Genomic DNA, 21,100 nt, shown 5'->3' on the forward strand with positions numbered 1-21,100 from the left:
GGCTCACTCACCCTTCTAACCGGAACACAACAATACAGAGTACTTTTATTTGGAGGTAGAATATCTGATGAGTGGGTGGTACCTACCCAGATGGGCTTGCAAAAAGCCCTACCACTAAGTTGTATGTGTTACATACAACGAAATTGCATACGGTTTTAAGGCAATGTAATTCTTGTAAATTAAGAATATTCATTACATTATGTAATACATATTATTATCTTTTATCCTATTTGAATTTTATGTTTAGTTTCTCCTTTTACAAATAACAAAATACGAATGGTTTGTTAAATTAAAATATATATTTTTGATTGTTCAAAATACACGGTGTTCTTGTGTTGTGTGTTATATGTAGCTAATGAACAGTATCGTTATATTTTATTATGTAGTTGTTATGTACTCTGCATATACTATTTTAGATAACAGATAAATCGCAGGGTCGTATTGGTCACATGCCCTTTATTAGCCCGTATTACTGAATGTTCCTTCACCTTTACACAGCTAACGTTAGTATAGAGTATAAGCCAATAAGACTCAAAAATAATATATTAAAATATTCACATACCGTATATAAAACTATATATAAATGTATTATTATATAATAATATATAAATCTCATGTTTAAAAATAAATAAACGTAAAAGTAGAATAACTATTAAAACATTAAGAAAAAATCGTGTTTTCGACTTGTCTTTGGCGCCGCTCTGGTTTCGTAAAGACAACCTCATCAATATTCAAAAATATCCATGTATGCTCTGTTTAACCTTAATAATAAAGTATAATATTACAGCAAAGCGTGTTCATATTAGTAGTTGAACTTCGGGATGGTGCCACATATCATCATCACAGTCCATAAATATCTATAAATATTTTTTATATTTTACTAACCATTTCTTTAATCCAAACAAAACCAGGAAAGTTTTATAATAAAGTATAATGTTTTACTATTATCTGAACGCAGCATAATGATAACTAAAACAATTGTTTACATAATTATCATTATTTATTTCTAGGGCACTCTGATTAATGATATGACGTTTATAAAGGCAAGGTTACATTCGACACAAAATTAAATATTCAAGCATTTTATTTTTTTAAACAATAACCTTATGACATCGATCAAAGTCAGGACACATGTTACGCAACTGATAAGGCAATCATGCTCTCGTTGAAACGCTGCATAACTTTCACGGGTATAAATAGAGTCGATCTATATTTTCCACATATTATGTAATATGAATATCTATTGAGCAGAATCAAAAGCAAATAAATTTGCGCAATGTTAGTGGTAATAAATTTAAATTGGTACTGATATCATATGCGAGTAATATTATAAATTACGAAATACTAAATATCGAATAAAAGCCCCACAAACATTTATTATTTGTAAATTTAAATTAATTAATATAAAGAACTTATATTCATTAATTTTAATAAAAGAATTTATGAAAATGCAAACGATAGGAAAAATAAAGCATAAATATGAATACACTCATTTTTTTGTGGCTTTGCTCGTCTTTTAGGGATTGGTTGATAGGTATTATTTACATAATATCTCTAAAAATCAAAGCCTTACTGTTATTCTGTTTCATTAAAATTCATTAAGTACTTTCGCGTGAAATAGTTACAAACATCCATACGTACAAAACTTTCACCTTTATAATATTAGTAAGGATATATTAATAAATGCCTTGTGCGTGTAATTGACTAATTTCTAAGGTATGAGGCATAACTGGCATGACATGTTAGTACAAGGCTCAGTATGTCCAATTGATGGACAATTAATCAATTTGAGGTATATGAATTATTGCTTTATTTACTACGTGAGCACCGATCTATTAAAAATGTACTTACTTTACGTAATAAACCAAATCTGGCGCGAGGTTCTAACTGGATGATTTTATTTATAAATACAAGGTCAATTAGGTTATTAAAGTAATTGTAGAAGGGAAATAGAACTATTAGTATGAATCTGAAGTTATCGGTATTAACATTCTTTAACGATTATGTTATTTTGTCAAATAAAACTACGTCAGATTTATTATTTATGACAAGATAAATTATCCAAATTTATTATAGACATATTTTTATATTAATTTATCAATATTTTGGTTCGGCTATCCACTTGCTGCCTCGTTGATCTAGTTACTAGTAGTAGCAAGCCTACTCTAATACAAGTCATGAGGTAACGGGGTCAAGTCCCGTCAATGTATAGATTTCAGTTTTTCTTTCGCGGAATTTTCAGTATTCAATGGTTTGAAGTACGATAATGGTAATGTTACAATGTCGGTTCAGATCTTTCTCTAATCTTGTCCGAAGCTTTACCGGTCTTTGTGAGAATTGGGAAGATTAGATTTTGTGTAAAAACTTGTGTTTTAGATTGCAATAAAATATCTCCTGTGTAGTTAATCTCAAAGCTAATCTCCGTTGTGAACGGCCACCGTGACGAAATCGATTGGACTGCATCGTCATCATCAGTTTAGTTTAGATTGTATTATACTAAACGTTATTTCTTAAGATGTTATAGAATAGATTTAAAAAAGGTAGCAAATTTTCTTTTTTATCTCGTTTTCGATATCCAGAGCTTTTTTCTTTCTTGTCCGGTTTTGTTGATGATGAGAGATGAATTTAAGCAATATAAAAAATCGATAAAAAACAATCCAAAATATGCAATGTTTAAATAATGATTTTCAATCATCAATCCCAATCAATGTATAGACAAAAATATCCATAATTATGTCAATTTTATGGAATAGTGTTCGTAAGATCTAAAACTTTAACTGATGAGAATTTTACAAAACTGTTACAAAAGCGATATATATTCGTAGATTTCTATTGAATATTTTCAAATTTGGCGGTAAAATAAAAAAGAAAACAGACCATATACATTTATGATGCTGATAAAATTCTCAGAGTTTTTCCAACTTTAATAAATACTCACACAATTTTATACCGAACCCAAAACGATTGTAAGCAATGATTTACACAAACATACATAAGTATATTTCAAAATTAAATGTACTTATGAATAGTTTGTATACAGTTAATCTATTAGTCATGCTACAAAAACAAAGCTTTGAAATATAATAAGGAATAAAACAAATGATGTAATTATAGAATAAAACCTTTTCAAGGTAATTCAATTAGTTAGATGATTGCAACTGTGTTAAAAAGATGTTGTAAGTGTTTGTGGAATTAAAGGTGAGTACATTAGTTACAGTAATTTAAGCGTTGCGTTTTAAAAACGTACAATGTACAAGAAAAGGCTGTAAGATTTCGTTGTACCTGTTGTTGTTACTTATTTAAGTCAAGCTATTAGACATCTTATACTAAATTTCGGAAAGCGTTCTATTAAAAGATATATATGTGGGTGGAATAGTTGGACATGTTAATGACTATGGTATTATATAGTATTGTGTAATAATACAGTATTTAAAATTAATATAATAACAACGAAATTCTGCCACATGTGTATTCCGCCAACCCGCATTGGAGCAGCGTGGTGGAATATGCTCCAAACCTTCTCCTCAAAGGGAGAGGAGGCCTTTATCCCAGAAGTGGGACATTTACGGGCTGCTAATGCTAAAAAAAAAAAAATATTAATATTTTAAGCCATTTTTTATAATAGTCGGTACATAAAAAATAAATAATGAATGATAAATATGTCTTTAAATTCACATATGTCTGTAAATTTATATCTATTGCATTAACTTACAAGACATTTATTATAATGAGAGCCCAGATATAGTGGTTAGACCGCATGCATTTTAACCGATGATTGCGGGTTCAAATTCAGGCAAGCGCCACTGAATTTCTATGTGGTTAATTTATGTTTATAAGACATCTCATGCTTAGCGAAGAAGAAAAACAACGGATGGAAACCTGCACGTATCTAATTTAAATGAGATTCTGCCACACGTATCCAACAACCCGAGTCGGAGCAGCTTGGTGAAATTTATTAATCCTATTCAAAGGGAGAGGAAGCCTTAACCCAGAAGTGGGACTTTTACATGTTGTTAAAATAATGTCAAGTAAAGTTTTAGTACGATACAGTTCTAATAATATATTTGAAATTATTGTTAAAATAACTATGCCGTAGTTTGATAAACGACCCGATTACTGTTGCTTTAATATTTTGTTACTTCTATGTATATCTTATTGATGTTCTTAATCGATGAAAGCGTTAACTTAATCACATTAAAATGAATTTCTTATTTCCTAATACTGCTTAGTTATCTTCGTACAATAGTATTGTATTCTAACTTGAAAATTAAAAATTAAATAAATATAAAACCTGCATAGGTAATATAAATATACTAATGTCTGTCTGTCGCTCTTTCACGGCTGAACTCTTGAACCGAATTTTATGAAATATGAATAAGTATGAAGCAATCTTGTTCAAGATTGATTCATACTTCCAACGGGGGACATAGGCTTCTTTTTATACCGGACACTTGAAGAGCAACCCCTATAACGCTGGTGACAATTATTTTTTTAATGAATGATATGCATTGTTCGAAACACCTAAGCGGTACGAGAAATATTCCTCAGACAGACAGGTTACGTGAGATTTGGCTAATACGTACCATAACATATAGTATAAAAACTGAGATTTTGCTTTTTTGGGAAAATGTTGTTACTGAAGTTTTTTTACTGATTTCGTATTGATGTGGCTATGGGAATATATAGCGATATACAATATAGCTGGCGCCGGACGTCTTCTGTATCAATGGTTGACAATTAGACCGTGACGATACAGCAATATCCAATGACGCACGACCATGACGAACAAATCAATCACATGATTGAAATAAGGACTTCAAAATGAATATTAATTTAAGAAATTAACATACAAGTGCATTTATAACAATATTATAATTGCAAAAGTAACTTTGTTTCTCTGTCTATCTGCTTGTTTGTTTGTTTGTTCGTTCGTTCGTTCGTTCGTTCGTTCGTTTGTTCGTACGTTCGTTCTTTTGTTTGTTTGTTTGTGTTTGCTCTTATACGGCCAAATACTGAACCTAATTTGATGAATTTTGAATTTTTTTTAAATGAAGCCGCGAGTAGCAACTATGTTACTATATATGTACGTAAAATATTTTCTCTCGGTAATTTTAACCTTTACTAATTTCTGGATAAAATAGCTAGTAAGCAACTTATTTCGAATTTGGTCAGATTAATTTTCGACAATTTGTCGCACATTTTAGAGAATTAAAAACTCAACAACAACAACTTAGTCGTTGTCTAATAGAGATACGGTGTAATGTCGCGGTGTGATATAATTATCTCATTACAATGTTTAATGTAATTTGTACTGATAAGAGAAATGCGAAGGTCATTCAGTCTGTAGCCATTGATGTTGGTTGTAAGCAAGTACTTGGAGCATTTTCAACAAAAAATGAATTCCAAAAGATTTGAAATCCGAGTTGTGGAATAGACAAGCCTTTTTCTAAAGTGTAGTAGCGTTTTAATCAATATTCGCTAATATATAAAAACTTTTTAATAAATTACGAAGCAATTAAAAAAAAATGTTTCGCTGTTAATTTTGTAAAAAAAGAACTACACACTTCACGTTATTGGATAATATGTGCCTATTATATCTTGTTATACAATATTTAATACCTAGTGAAAACTTGATTGATGTCTGTTATATACTCGTATATATTTACTTTCTTAAGTGTATCGTTTTACTCATTGTTTCGTAAATATTGAAATTTAATAAGGATCGGTTACTTAAACGTTGCATTGAGAATTTCGATAGTTTTGATTCTTGTCGAATATCGTCACAATCTGCCTACGATCTGAATATTGAGTGGATGTAACCTAATTCCCTTATCAGACCTCTCACTTCTGATTTTAAATACTTTATATAAAATAAAATGCTTGTATATACATATTCAGGCAACTTGTTATATACAATTAGATTTATTGATAAATGTTAACGATAAAAGTAATATATTTTTAAACAGTTATTATATTATCGCTTCCTATACACGATATGTAACGATTTTAATAATTTAATTGTATTTCAAATAATTGCGTTTCCGTATCTGTAGCAGAAATATTTTAAGATAAGTTAATTAACGCACAAGTTAAATTTGTTTTTCATCAACAAAGTTTTATTATGAAAACTTTGCATATATATATGCTATGTAATACGAATGTGTATAAAAAAATCACTATATTTATCAAGATTTTTTAATCAAAAATTTTTCACTCTTAAGTTAATTAAAGTTTATTAAATATAATAAAAAAAAAACAATACTATCTTTAATAAAATTAGGCTATTGTGTAAAAGTGATTGCTTTGCGAGATAGATCTTTAAGGTATATTTCAATTATTTCGATCACGACGTAATTTACATAGTGGCAACTTTAAAAGGTACATAAAGATTTACTAACGTTTGTGTTACGGAAATGCCACTTTAAGTAAAAAAACCTATACATCCGAAACGAATGTTAATGTATGTTGTAACTTAATATGTAAAGCACTAGTTTTTTGTCCATTAAAAAATTAACTAAGAAATAATTTACTTCGTGGTAGCGTTTTGTGTAAATCCATCTGGATAGGTATCTTCATTAGATTTTCTATCAACAAACAGAAATAGTATTGTTGTGTTCCGGTTTGAAGGCGAATGAGCCAGTGCAATTACAGGCATAAGGGACATAACGTCTTAGTTCCCAAGGTTGGTAGCGCACTGGCAATGTAAGGAATTGTTAATACATCTTACAATGTCAATATCATTACATAGTATAAAACAAAGTCGCTTACCACTGTCTGTATGTACCTGTATGTACCCTATGTATGCTTACATATTTAAAATTAAACAAAGGATTTTGATGTGGTTTATTTTAATAGGTAGATTGATTCAAGAGAAAGGTTTATATGTATTTTACATGCACAATATAGTAGAGAAACACTGATAATTTTAGAAGTTTCCAAAGTGATGTCGTAAATTAACATTTTTTCTGCGCTTACATTATTGCAAATACTTGCTCAACCCTACTGGATAGGTCAAAATAACGTACTACAATATTGTACACCTTAAAAAGGTCTTCAAAAAGGTCCGGATGGTATATGTCTATCTCTTAGGGATAACCCATAATCACAATTTTTTATCCTTTATTTTTTACGAGAAATAATGGCTTATTTTCGAAACCATTTTAAGTAATACAGTATAAATCCTTATTCAATTAAGTACCTTAAATACATACATTGTGCATTTAATATAGATCAATATGGTCTTTTACAACAAGTTCTTTAAATAAATACTTTCGAAGATACTACATATTTATAACGTAGGGACATAGCAGTTTGGATTGTTTAACGACTGTAAAACTGTGAACGATGTAAGACATTCTGTAGAATATTTAGTGGCAGCATTGAACCCGTGCGAAACCGGAGCGGGTCGCTAGTCTTGAATAAAAAACAAATAACGTTGTAGTAGAGGAACTACACCAATAGATTATTTATATATTGAAAAGTGTATATTGATCTGGTTATTATATCATAGTGTGGTTCCACTCCTAACACAGGTTTTTGTAAGAGGAGAATAAAAAGTAGTTTATTAATTAGTTCAAATATTTCATTGTATGCCTACAAGTTGCTTTGCTTGTATTCCTGTCTTTATTAGAGTTAAAGTTATTTAAATTTATAATCCAACTACCTGTGTAGCCTATCATGTAGCTCTTATTGTATTAAAAATTATGAGATGCCCACTTACTTGGTAGTAGGGCTTTGGGCAAGCTCATCTGGGTAGGGACCATCCACTCATCAGATATTCTACAGCCAAACAGCAGTACTCAGTATTGTTGTGTTCCGGCTTGAAGGGACACTATGGACATAACATCTTAATTCTCAAGGTTGGTGGCGCATTGGTGATATTTAAAGGAATGGTTAATATTTTTTACAGCGCCGTTGTCTATGGGCGGTGGTGACAAGTTACCATCAGGTGGCCCATTTGCTTGTTCGCCTACTTGTATCTAAAAATTATAAAAATCTTGTTTTAAATTGTTTACTTAGGAACTTAATCCTCGAAATGTTGATGAAAATCTCTGTTGACAAAATTATAAATAATTTTTTTAATTTAACAAAAAAGAGATATAGATATATTTTGCATATATAAATTACTTTAATGTTTACCTTAATGGGCGTAATATGCGACTTTTGCAACGTACACAATATTTAAAACCGAAACAAATCAGTGTAATAATGTATTCGTTGTGGAAACTCCTTCCTTTGTTCTCTTCAAGGTTTTTTAAATTTACTTAAGTGTCGAAATTGAGCGATGTATTCTATTAACCAATAATAATGCATTAAGTGTGCAATTTTATTTCATTAGCTTTAATTCATGATTCATGTAATAAATTAACTTTGAATGAAAAAAAAAACTTCTTTTACATGTACATGTTATTAATTGACAGTTTTAAAATATATATTTTACGTATATACTATGTATATATTAATTGACACGTAAAATTATTTTTATTTAATTTTATCTAATCTCAAAAACCTATGTCTAGATATATTTAATTTATTTATGTATGTCTCCAAGTTTATATATAAAAGTTGACTAATACAATAGTTACGAATTTTACTCACATATCTGATTTCATATCGAAAACTGGTTTAAATTTCGCAATGTACATAATCATGAGTTCATTGGTTATTACTTATTAGCCTTTGGACAAAGATAAACATCTGATCTCAGCAATCTGTCAAGAGTAAGCAGTGCATTAAGTTAGGCTTAAACCAATCTTAAGCGTCAAAATGATTGTTATCACTGAATTGTAGCGAGGCCTTTTATTCGTATTAATAATATCATCATGAAAGAATTATATCTCGTTTTTTAATCAATATTGAATAAACTTAATGTCGAGAGAATAATAGAAAAAATATTACTAAATTAAAAATATATTTTATATTATTCGTGAAAAAAGTGTATTTTTAAATACATACTTTAAATTCGATAGGAACCATTTTATTAAATGTATGATAATATGAATTAATTTATTATCGAATATTTTAATAGAATATAAAATATTATTTTGTCACGAGAGATTTAACGGATGTATGCGGCCCAGCCTTTGTCAGCAAAAGATTTGTAAATAGCGTCTTCCCCTTTCGACGTTTCTTGAGGATCAATTTTCCAGTACTGATTTATTTGACTCTGATGTTTAAGGCGTAAATATTCAATGAGAGTATCATAGTTGTTGTATAAATTAGGCATTTGGTTTCTCTTTGGTAGGATAAGGATTTGCCCTCCGTCGCTTCTGGCGTAACCTCTGCCGCCCGTCTTCAAATATCTGTAGTCCAGTATAATATTAGGTTCATAGTAGTCTGGACTGTAGACATCCTGTACGATCCTGTGGATAGTTTATATTGTAAATTTGAACGTCAATTAATCACATAAATAAATTCCATATATCTAAAAATGGTAATAGCATTTTTTTTGTAAATATTTTTTATCTACATTCCAAATTACGTATACATGCATGTATGTATGTATGCATTGTTGAAATTAAAGGAACACTTGCAATTATATATATATTTTAATGTAACATTAATAAAAAAGTAAATTTTCAATTATAGTTGCGTAATGTACTTACTTGTTTTCTTCTTCACTTAAAGTGTGTTCTATGGCCTGAAAATAAAAAGTTTTTAAGTAATATGTAGAATAGTACTAATATTTAATATACTATATGTGAAATATAATTTACTAACATTATAATTTTCTACATTTGATTGGCCGACTCCGGATCCTAAATAATATTGATTGTTGAGAGTCGCCTGTAGAGTCGACGGATCACATTTTCCTTCATTTATTATGACACCAATCGCCAAGACCACGACGAGTACTACATCCTATGTAAAATAAAATAAAAAACATTAGATTATATCTCAGCACTTTTCGATGTCTAAAAATAGCATTTGAAATCATTTTTCTCTGCATACTTTATCGACGAGTTTCTGTCTTTAAACTTTTTTCAAAATTCAAAGAAAGTACCTAAATGAAAAGGTTATTCTACTTACCCGAATCATGTTGAATGCTTGGCGAACTTTACATTACTGGATTAAGTTGCAAATACACTAAAGGAAATTGAAATAATTATTCACCGGATTTGCGTGTAGATGCAACACCAGGATGAGATATTATTGCAATAATTAATTGGTTTAATTTAATGGAGAACACCAAGGTTTAGTTTCACATATAAGCTTATCGCCATAGGGGTCACCTTGTCAAGTATAGATCGCAGGTGGCTGTTCCCATTACTTGCCATAAACAAGCATAATAGTTATATTTAATAATAGTAATAATATTAAATGATAATGCTGGAATAAAAAACATATTTGATTTATTACATTTTTTGATCCCCATAAACAATATTGATTCAATGTAATATATTTAATTTAATGTAAAATATAATTATAAATTAATAGGTAGGAACTGTTAGAAAACGCAAAACAAAAAAATTATGCAAATAAACACTGTTAAGCTCATATTTTAAATATAAATAAAATAAAAAAAGATTTGATAAAGTTGAAATTACTAAATAAAAATTGCATCCAACATTAACATTTTTCATTAAGATAAATTTTGTCTCCTTGCTTGCCTTACCTTGATGAAGGCACAGAGCCAATTCTAAAATCGACTGATTAGGCATCTTAAATTCTCATATAGCGTATATTATCTTTAAAAATTGACTTTTTGTTCCAAAATGATCTTCGTAAATGAATTCTGTGCGCAGGCCGAATTTATCTCTAGATGATTATTCTTGGACTCAAGCTACACTTACCATTTCATATGGTGCCACCATTTCTATACAATATCATTTCATAACTTTGTTCATAAATTTTAAAATTAAATTCAGTCAAAATCACAAATGTTACAGAGGTGATAGAGTAGTGGAAGGTAAAGTGCCCTAATGACGATGCCCTTAAGTTACTAAACAAAAACCTTGCGATTCGCCATTGATCCACGTTACAAAGATTGACACAAAATTGAACAAGTGCCTAAAACCGTGTCAGACTGCTAGTGCTGTCAGCTAAAGAGTCAGATCACTAATTGCAAATATAACTCACTAAAAATCTTTGATCACTTTTAGATAATAAATGTTCTCGCATATTAATTGGTCTCCGACTGGTAACACTGCTGTGTTTTAAACGTAGATGCCCATGTGAAAAGGAGATGGACTCTTTATGATTACATGGTCTCTCTAGTCCAAAGAGTTCGGGTAGGCCTTTCAGCCACGGTTCTCATAATGATACAATAAAAAGAGCTCTTGCCACCATCGACGTTCCTGATCTTATTGAGCCCCGTGGAATTAGTTATGATGGCAAGTGAACAGATGGGCTGACATTGGTTCTCTGCGAATTGGTTCCGGAGCCACCGCGAAACTATCTGAAGCAAACAAACGATCCAAATATTCGTGTCTTATTCCAAATTATGTATTTGTGCCATTTGCTTTTTACACATTTGGGCCTTAGAGTAGTAGTGCAAAAACCTTAATTAAAATTATAATACCTCGCTCTGTTACCTCAGCTGGTGACAGTTGGGCTAGTTAATTTTTTGCCAAGAGGATCGGAATTGTGATTCAACGTGGAACGGAACACCATTTCACGCGGTCATGATTTATACAGCAACTATTTTTAGTTCTTATATGTATATTGTTAAGGCCTTGATGTTAATAATACTAATATAAATAAATAAAATTTATTAGGTAATGGAACATCTTTTATACAAAACTTATTAAAATAAATATTACTTTGTTAATAATAAAAATAATATTGAACATTAAAAACTATTACATAAAGCAAGTAAAACTGAAGTAACAATATAAGTATGCATAGATATGATAATCTAATGTGTGCAAGCGTGCGTTCATGCGTATGTATTGGTACTGGTATGATTGTGTTCTTCTATGTTTAAGTATTTATATTTATTATTAGAAATATTGTGTATTTTTAATTATTGATATTTTAAATGGTGGTTTTGATATGTTGTACAAATTAATTTCTGAATCATGTGCGAATCACATGTCAATAGATATCGTTATATCTAGAATGGAGACGGGAACAATTCCTAAAAGATTTTCGCTGCCCGTCTTGTTCAGCACCTCGAGTTTTTCAGAGGCCCAGTACGGTTTATTTTTCAAGAAGATAATAAAGCTATTCTCAAAATCTACCGCTCCATTTCACTTTTAAGCTAGATTTATAAGTTCTTTTCGAGGCTATACAACTGGGCCGGCACAACTTTGAGAAAAAGGCTAAAAGAAGAATCCGTTTAGGCTAGACGGCATTCGGGAATTTTTGAATCGTCGATCCCACAGTCACTTAAGACTACGTCTTTAATCAGTAATGTATGTATTCTACCTGTAATTACTTAAGGAGCCGAAACAATGGTTAATTCAATAATTCTATTCAATTGTAATTCAATTATAAGAGCATTTACATAGATCGATTGCAGGCTAAATACTCGTAAATATAAGGTAATATTATAAATATCTGCTAAGAAAATCCATATAAACAAATTGGGTATATTCCTAACAGAATGTAGTTCCTAAGGGAAGCTGAGTATAATTTAAAATTGTATTGTATTACAAAACACATAATATGACATTGTTATGAAACATATTTTGATATAGAGTCGGTCAGTATTTAAGTAAGTTACCCCGAAATAGATACACTTATACACTAACGTTTTGTATAAGTTACAATACATTAAATTAATAGGTCCGACAATAATAAAAACTGTGTATGGTAAATGCTTATTTAATTAGAACTTCAAATTTAAATATAAATTTAAAATCTTATTTTAGTTCTAATTTGCTCTTGAAATCATTTATCTATAGGTTGCGCCTGAATTATATTTTGTACCAATTTTACAGGTAAACAAATATGTATTATTTTTAATTCAGTCAGTTGAGTACGAGAAAATATTAAAAAGAGGAAAGTATACATAATGATAAACAAATAAAAATGCAAACTAATTATTAAATCAGTTTATTTTTTATATTTCGCAATTTTTAATAAATAGTAAGTTTTTGAAACATTAAAAAAAATTAAACTAAATTATTTTTTAATTATTTTTTCTTTAGATTTTCACGTTTGGTTCAGGATGATGGATTCGAATACGATGTTCAAATCTATTACTTTTGGTTTCTTTAACATTTTTAGTAATTTGAGCGATGTTTCCCTTATTAGTATTTAAGGCGTCGACACGTAGTTCATAATGGTTTGACTGTTCCTTTTTCTCGTCGTTATAATTTTTTAAATCAATGTCAACATTTTCTTTATGCTTATTGCCTCGTAATGCATGTGTTACATGTTTCTGATTATCTTCACTTCTTTTAGAATATGCACCAGATTTTCTGTTTTGCTCCATATTTTCTCGATACCTTAATTTATTATTATTTTGGTTAAGTCGACTTCTCCCATTTTTGCCATTTTTCATCTCACTTGGTTTGCCCCAATTCTCGTTTCTGTTTACATTATCTCGGCTTTTTCTACGATTATTATTATAATCTATATTTTTTTCTTGGTTTTCTTCTTGGACTGGTTTGACATTTTCATTTTCTGAATTCTCGGAACAGCATTCGTTTTGATTGTTTTCAATATTCATCGTATTATTTTCATTGTTTTGATTTTCTTCATTATTTTCAGTTTGATTAGAAATTTCGTCATTAACAGCATCGACATTGTTTTGTAATTTATCTTTATTTTGCTCATCTAAATTACTTTCTTCTAAATCTGCTTGTTCATTGACATTCTCTTCATTATTTATTGTCCCTTGTTCTTTATCACTAGTATTTATTTCTTCGATCGGAGCATTAGTTTCGTTTATTTCTTTAGCTTTTTCCTCAACTTCATTATTTTCATCAATATTTTTAGATTTATATTCTGTACTTTGTTGCTTAGCGGTATAATCAACTTGAGCATTAAATCTATAACAAGTCATTTGGTTAATTAATTTCAATTAAACAATTTGAATTTTTAAAGTTAATTCTTTTTAAATAATGCAATGATCATTAAATAATTCCTTATATAAAACGTACCCATTATTATCATCAGCTTGATAATTTACAGTTCTTTTTTGCCCATTTGGTTCGATTAGCCAATATAATCCTTTTACTTCATCACCATGTCTCTTTTCATGTTGACCTTTTATGTCTTTTGTTTCAGGATCGTTTACTTTATATGAGAATTCATAAGAAGGATAAGACCAAGCCTGCGAAGAAAAGATATTATTAGTAGCTATTATACGTCCAGAAATATATCTACCATAAACTAACACGGCAAGACAATATAGACTAGGTATTCGCTAAAATGTATGAACAATATTTTATTAGTTTTTGATATATTATTTTAACGAAATCAATTAAATAGGATAATTAGTCGTAGTCGAACTATCTGATTTTCTATCACTTGTTTGAGTTATAATATATAATTAATTCATGTAATTATTGTATTACATTGTTATTTATATTATTTTTCACGCAATATTCCTTTTAAATTACATTACACCTAGTTTTACGTCAGAGAATACACTATTTTATTATTATATTATTTCCTGTATACAGTATTAGTCCAATTCGACTCGATTCGAAATACAGAAATAAATATAATAGATAAATTCGTATAGAGTTGCCATTTGTTCAAATTTTCAAAAATAATTTCGTAGCGGATGCTTACGTTATAAATAAACCTTTGTTAAAAATATCACATATCTAGTTTCAGTAGTTTTGACTGTGTATCGATAGTGAGTCCGGACAAACGATTTTGTAAGTAGAGATTTAAATTGGACAAAATTCATCTGATATCTGTCATAGATTTGCATTTATAATAATTTATTATAATATAGACACTGTAAGAAGGATAAATGATCTGTACTATGTGGTTATATGATTACAAATTTCATGTCACAGTATACCTTTAATTGCGGTTATTTATAATGTGAGCCGAGATAGCACGCATTACAATGAAAGTATCATAAATGAAAGAACAAAGCAGCTTCAAATTCCTGCATCTGCAGTTTCACGATTTTAAACTAATGTATAAATCAAATCCACAGCTTGATCGAGACGAAAAATCTTGCATATGTCATATGAAACTCAGCCACATGTTTTTAAATTAATCCACTATAGATCTGATAGTTTTAATTAACTATCAAAATCATTGTATATTTACATTGTAATCACCAATGTGTATCCTCGTCTTATGCATGTCATGCCTCTGTCATACCAACCTCAGATAGACAAACATTTATTACGAAGTTACAACTGCATTGTCAAAATACTTACATATTCTTCTCGATACTCTGATTTCTTTGATCCGACTTGAATGGGTTTGTCACTTTGTTCAGATTTTATTTGGTGTATTACCACTCTTTGTTCTGATATAGCACCCCTTTCACTTTGGACATAGCCTGATAGGCAGATCACCAACACAATCTAAAGAGAGAATTTGGTTATTTTATAATTTCTTCCAGCTAATCAGTTTGCTTTTGATATTGCATTTTTATTATAAATTAGTAAAACAAAAACCACGTATATTCAAGTTGCAAGTATTAATGATTTGCAATATAATATTTAGGTCACCGTATCTAATATTACCTTCCAAACCATCGTTCTTGATTCCACCAGCAATAAACGATGCTAACTTAAATGATAGTGGGCTATCAGGTCTATATATACAGAAAGGCCGGTTTTTTACTTTTACACTTTCCTAAGGCAATTATACTGTTCGACGATTTAAGTATTAATGGGCGTGTTTGTATACAAGTTACGGATTGATAAAAAAGTGAATTATTTCATTTACTCTACAATCGCCCGCAACTACGGCTGCGTCAAATTCTTGATTGATGTATACTATAAATTATGGATTTTTCACAAAATTATAATACTATTCTTGCTTCGTTTATTTTTTATTGAAAATTTTATATCCGATATAATATAAGTTTACCCAACTCAGAGAAAAAATATTTTGTATAAATTCGTGAATAAATAAAAGTATAAAGTCTTACAATAAATTATAATAGAAGTTTCTTTAACCATATATAATGTGTAATACAAAATATGTTCTTACTTAGGCTACGTTCATATAATTTGGAAATAATTAATAATTCCATAGTAATAAAAAAATCGAAAATTTAAATAAAATAATGCATGTATTATTTGATAAAACGCCCACGATTCTATTACATAGCAAAAACTAAACAATCGTAATACATTGCTATGACATAACTCATATTGAGTTAACATCAGTCTTATTAGGAGGAGTAGGAAATACATATTACATGACGCTGAAATAAATAACACTATTATATTTATATACAAGAACATGAATTCATGATTGTCATGTTAAGAGTTTGAAACTGCAAAGCGCATCATCTTATATAAAAATATCATATACCTTCTCTGAAATGCGCTCCATCTTCCGTTATTTTTTTTTGTATATTGGTTTATATGTTTTTTTTTCTGTTTGGTATTACAAACAAAAAAGGTTTCCATATTTTTTTTTTTTTTATATAGACTATAGAAAAGTCAAAGACGATTCCAATCAAATTTTTCTATATACATACTTATTTATAACTTTAATTTTATCACAACTTATTTATTTATTCATGTTATTAACTTTTTAAGGGTTATAACCCATTTGTTACAGATTAAGAAATATTAATTAGAAATATTGGTACATTGTTCATATTCAATCATGCGTATATTTTTGCTATTAGGAATATTAATAGGAATTGTAGTTATAAATCATAGTTTGATTTATTAGAATAGTATGTTTGATTACTTTATATACATATCATTTCTTTCTCTGTATAGGCTAATTAAAATACTGAAGTGGAGCTGGAATTAAATTGATTACGAACAAAAATTAAATTCTGGTGGTTAAGCGTATAGATTTGACCAGATTAAATGTTTTTTTATCATGCTTGTAACTGAATAGGATTTGATGGAAACTACATAGTAAATAGTTATAATTTTTAATTAATTTATAATAGTAGGTAAGAATATTAGTAAGCGACAATTTTTCAGACTATTCTTGTCGGTGCAGACGCATTTGTAATAAGCCGCAGTCATTAGATTCGCCGCTTACTTTTTTTAGACATTGGAATGTATTTAGGATGATGAATAATGACATGGTATTCACTTTTCTTTCGAATCTCCTTACTATTTTCACTATTTGTGGTTTCTTCATTTCCATTTTCACCATTTTGCTCGTTACCATTGTTTCCGCCTTCCTGATTCTCCCCTTCGTTACCTTCTTCGTTACCTTCATCACCATTGTTATTCTCATTTACTTGCTGACTTTCTTGGTCTGCATTTTCTCCATTATCTTCTTCGTTATTACCACTTTCACCTTCTTCTTGATTTTCTTGTTCATTTTCGCCATTGTTCTGATTTTCACCCCCACTCCCTCGGTTTGAGTCTTCATTGCGATGTCTTTGACCCCATAAATTAGCAACAACTCGCCTCCACATTCCTTGTTGTTTTTCACGTTCGGCTTCTTCTCCATTACCTTCATTTCGTCTTTGCCCATGACCCATACCTTGTTTTCCTCGGTGTAAATTATTTCTACCGCGGTATTTTTTATCGCCTCTGTTTCTTTGTTCAGCTTTATGACTCTGAGAATCTGCACCACCCTCATTATTATTTTGTTTACCTTCATTATGATGTCCATAATGTTTTCTACCGCGGCTTTGACCACCTCTTTCAGCACCTTTATTACCAGATCCTTCATTGTTGTTGCGACTTATTTCTTCTAACTCCGCCATATTAATACCTTCTTCTTGTTCTTGGTTTCCTTCTTCATTTTCAGAATTTTCTTGGGTGTTGTTTTCATTTTCAGCATTTTCGGCCTCGGCTTCATTATTTGAATTCTCATTATTATTATTTGATTCATTTTCACCGTTGGATTCTTGATTCGTTTCGCCGTTTTCTCCATTTTCGCTACCGCTTTCCTGGTTTGCATTTTCTTCTTGATTACCTTCATTTTCATCAGCATCGTTGCTTTCTTCATTATTATTTTCATTTGAATTATGAGGCTTAGTGTAATCAACGTGAGCTTTAATTCTGAAATTAGATAGTAAAGTTTTTGAATAATTTTGTATGGAATATTTTTTCTAATATAATGAAATCATAATTAGTCAACGTTAAAACTTCTTAAATAGCAAAAAATATAGCTCACCCGCTGTTTTTGTCAGCGTGATACTTTACAGTTCTCTTATAACCATCCGGCTGAATAAGCCAATAATATCCTTTCACTTCATCACCATTTCGTGTTTCATGATGTCCCTTAAAATCATGCGTGTGCGAATCGATAACTTCGTAAGAGAATTCATACGACGGATACGTCCACGCCTAAAAGAATAATAAAAATCAATTAAAATGTCCCGTTATTCTTATATTAATATTTATTTCAATTGATCGTTTTGAAATTATTTTTATTTTTAACAACTTATTTTTCACTAAAATATTTATATCATTATAAGGTGTTTTGCAGTTGATATCTTATTAAATATATAAATTTATGATACTTACGTATCCCTCATGATGCTCCGATTTTTTCCCCACATTTTCAATCTTAACCCTCTGTTCCGAAACCGGTGGGTGGGCTTCGCTTAACGCTAAAAGCGCTATTCCGAAAAATGACACGATCTAAAGAAAAAAACTTTATATTAACACTGTATTTTAAAGATGATAATTTATTACGAGTTATAGAAAAATATGTATTATTTAAAGATTTAATACTATTTCGTATGTAAAATAACAAATTTATGTTTACCTTCCAAGCCATCGCCTATTCTTTTAGTTCAATAGGTGATGCTAACTTAGCTGATAACACGCTATCTCGTGTATTTATACACAAATATTGCTATTCCTTTTAATTTTCAGTTTCCTATAAGAAATCAATACAACAGCAATTACGCAGTTTCACGATTAAACTATTAATGGGCGTGTTCGCATAATAATAATTATTGTATATAGAAAAAATTTTGAATAATTTGATTAACCTTAACACAATTGTTATGATATTTTTTATTAAAATAAAAAAGTTATTTAAATTGTTATGCTTATCAATCTCACAGTTAAGCAGTTACCGCAAATTATAATCACCTATACTAATCAATGTCTTCCTATTAATTATGTAATTATGTAAGTTATACCTTACAATTAATTTGCATTACCCTGTGTTGCGAAAACGTTAATGATGTGTTGAAGTATTTAATCTTATATCACTAACAATAAAAAATCATTTTTATCGTCGTCGATAAGTTTTGTCTTCCTTGAAAATGAAAGTTATCAAAAGCTGTGGAATTTTTGATTATATTTTTCTCTTTTATGATTTCCAGCGATCTGCCTTGGTTTCGCACGCTTAAAATGTATTAAAAAAGAAAATAAGAAGTGCTCAGCGCACTTGTCATAACGTTCATTTATTTATATACTTAAATATGCCGTAAGTGAGAAATACGAAAAATAATTTTATTGTGAATAAAATTGTTATAGATCAAAATGTGTCCACGGGTTAGAGATTGAAATTTGGATAATTTTAAATGCCATAATATTTGTTAAAGTTATCCGACCACCACTTTCGCAGCGTACCATTTTATTCGTTACACATAATTTGAAAACGTTGGTATTTTCTAGAGTTTCATTCGAATGTTGTAATGTTAACAATTTTAATATAAATTAAATGCCCCAAGTAATTATGAGTCGAGATGACCCAGGTAGCAGCGGCAGCAGCAACAGCAGCAACAGCGGATGTTTATAATTAATCTCGTGCTCGGCGATAAAGGAAATACCTGCATGTTTTTAATTTCAAAGAAATTCTGCTACATGTGTATCCACCAACCCCCGCTGGAGCAGCGTGTTGGAATAAGCTCCAGACCATCCTCTATCCTCAAAGGAAGAGGAGGCAATTTAAGAAAAAGAAAGCGGTGTTGAAGCCAGTTTTTTTTTGATAACATTTATTATTAATCCTTTGTATTAATATCTTCCATAGTATTGTTTAATTACATTGTTACATTGAAACTAAATATTGTTGTTGTTTTGATTGATGAATATATTTGTAATAATCTAGCAACTTGTTTGAGACATATTCGTACATATATAGTTATTAAGATTTTATACGATATAATATTTTTAAAAAGGAATAACCTATATACAAATTTATGATTATTTTTATGACATATTATTATTAAATATATTTAAAGATTTTTGTTTTCAGGATTGAAGAATGAACTATGTATCCAATATGAGTGTGGTTATATATGAGTATGGTTTTAGAACGGACGATGATAGATCGTTGCATATTTTAAGGTTTATGTACCGCATAGAAAATAATATTTTCGTCGCAGATGATTTCCAAAAGAATGCTGCCTAAATTATATCAAATACTATATTAGATCTCAAAAATGAATTGAGATAAATTCCGTGTCTTTTACAAAATCAATTACAGTAAACTTTTGTAAATAAAAATTATCACGTTAGAACATGTACGACGATAGGAAAACTTAAAGGTATTCAAATTGTTTGAGTCGATTTGTTCTAAAATTCAGTTATTATTTTTGACTCTCACGTGCAAATAGTTAACTTTATTTTTGACTCGCACGTGCAAATAGTTAACACTTTTGAATTGTCATTTTACAGAATTAAATGAAACAAACAGTAACTAAAAACTAATCGGATCTGAATAAAGATTCTACCGGCAAGAAACTCAGTAGTTACACTTATTCGATAATTAGTTAAATAGATTATGCTATTCAGACGAAATCCTTACGACCTAAATAAAATTTTCACTAAAATGCTACGCCTTCTCAATAAATGAGGCAAAGTTGACATTAGACAATTTCATATAATTATGCCCTCTTTTAAGATAGGCATCAGGCAATTAATTACTTTTTAAAAGTAAAAACGGCAAGCAACTCAGTAGTTACTCTTATTCGACAACTAGTTACAAAGATCAGTATTTAAAACGGGATATTTACCATATTTTTTATTTTTACTTGGTGGAGTTCGATATTTCGACATTATCTACGTATGTCTTGTTCACGAGACTCATCTTATATAGGTAGTTACAAAGATTATGCTATTCA

The 21,100-nt window shown here is 29.6% G+C and overlaps 1 protein-coding gene across 1 annotated transcript; it reads right to left on the reverse strand.

Annotated features, from left to right (window-relative positions):
- Positions 1 to 13,090: 13,090 nt before the first annotated feature.
- LOC125064370 (uncharacterized protein DDB_G0290685-like) lies at positions 13,091 to 18,801 on the reverse strand. Its single transcript, XM_047671358.1, has 8 exons — positions 18,790 to 18,801; positions 18,546 to 18,662; positions 18,193 to 18,365; positions 17,788 to 18,077; positions 17,144 to 17,379; positions 15,297 to 15,446; positions 14,052 to 14,224; positions 13,091 to 13,940 (listed from the first exon to the last, which is right to left on the reverse strand). Exons 1-8 carry the CDS (start codon positions 18,799 to 18,801, stop codon positions 13,091 to 13,093), a joined length of 2,001 nt encoding a protein of 666 aa, XP_047527314.1.
- Positions 18,802 to 21,100: the final 2,299 nt, after the last annotated feature.

The sequence above is a fragment of the Vanessa atalanta genome, chromosome 5, assembly GCF_905147765.1.
Source record: "Vanessa atalanta chromosome 5, ilVanAtal1.2, whole genome shotgun sequence".
In the NCBI taxonomy this organism is placed as follows: Eukaryota; Metazoa; Arthropoda; class Insecta; order Lepidoptera; family Nymphalidae; genus Vanessa; species Vanessa atalanta.

Coding starts and splice junctions, on each gene's coding strand:
- LOC125064370 (XM_047671358.1), bottom strand. Junction 18,366..18,545: donor CGGAGCATCATGAGGGATAC/GTAAGTATCATA, acceptor TTATTCTTTTAG/GCGTGGACGTATCCGTCGTA. Junction 17,380..17,787: donor AAACCAAGAACAAGAAGAAG/GTATTAATATGG, acceptor AAAATGAACAAG/AAAATCAAGAAGAAGGTGAA.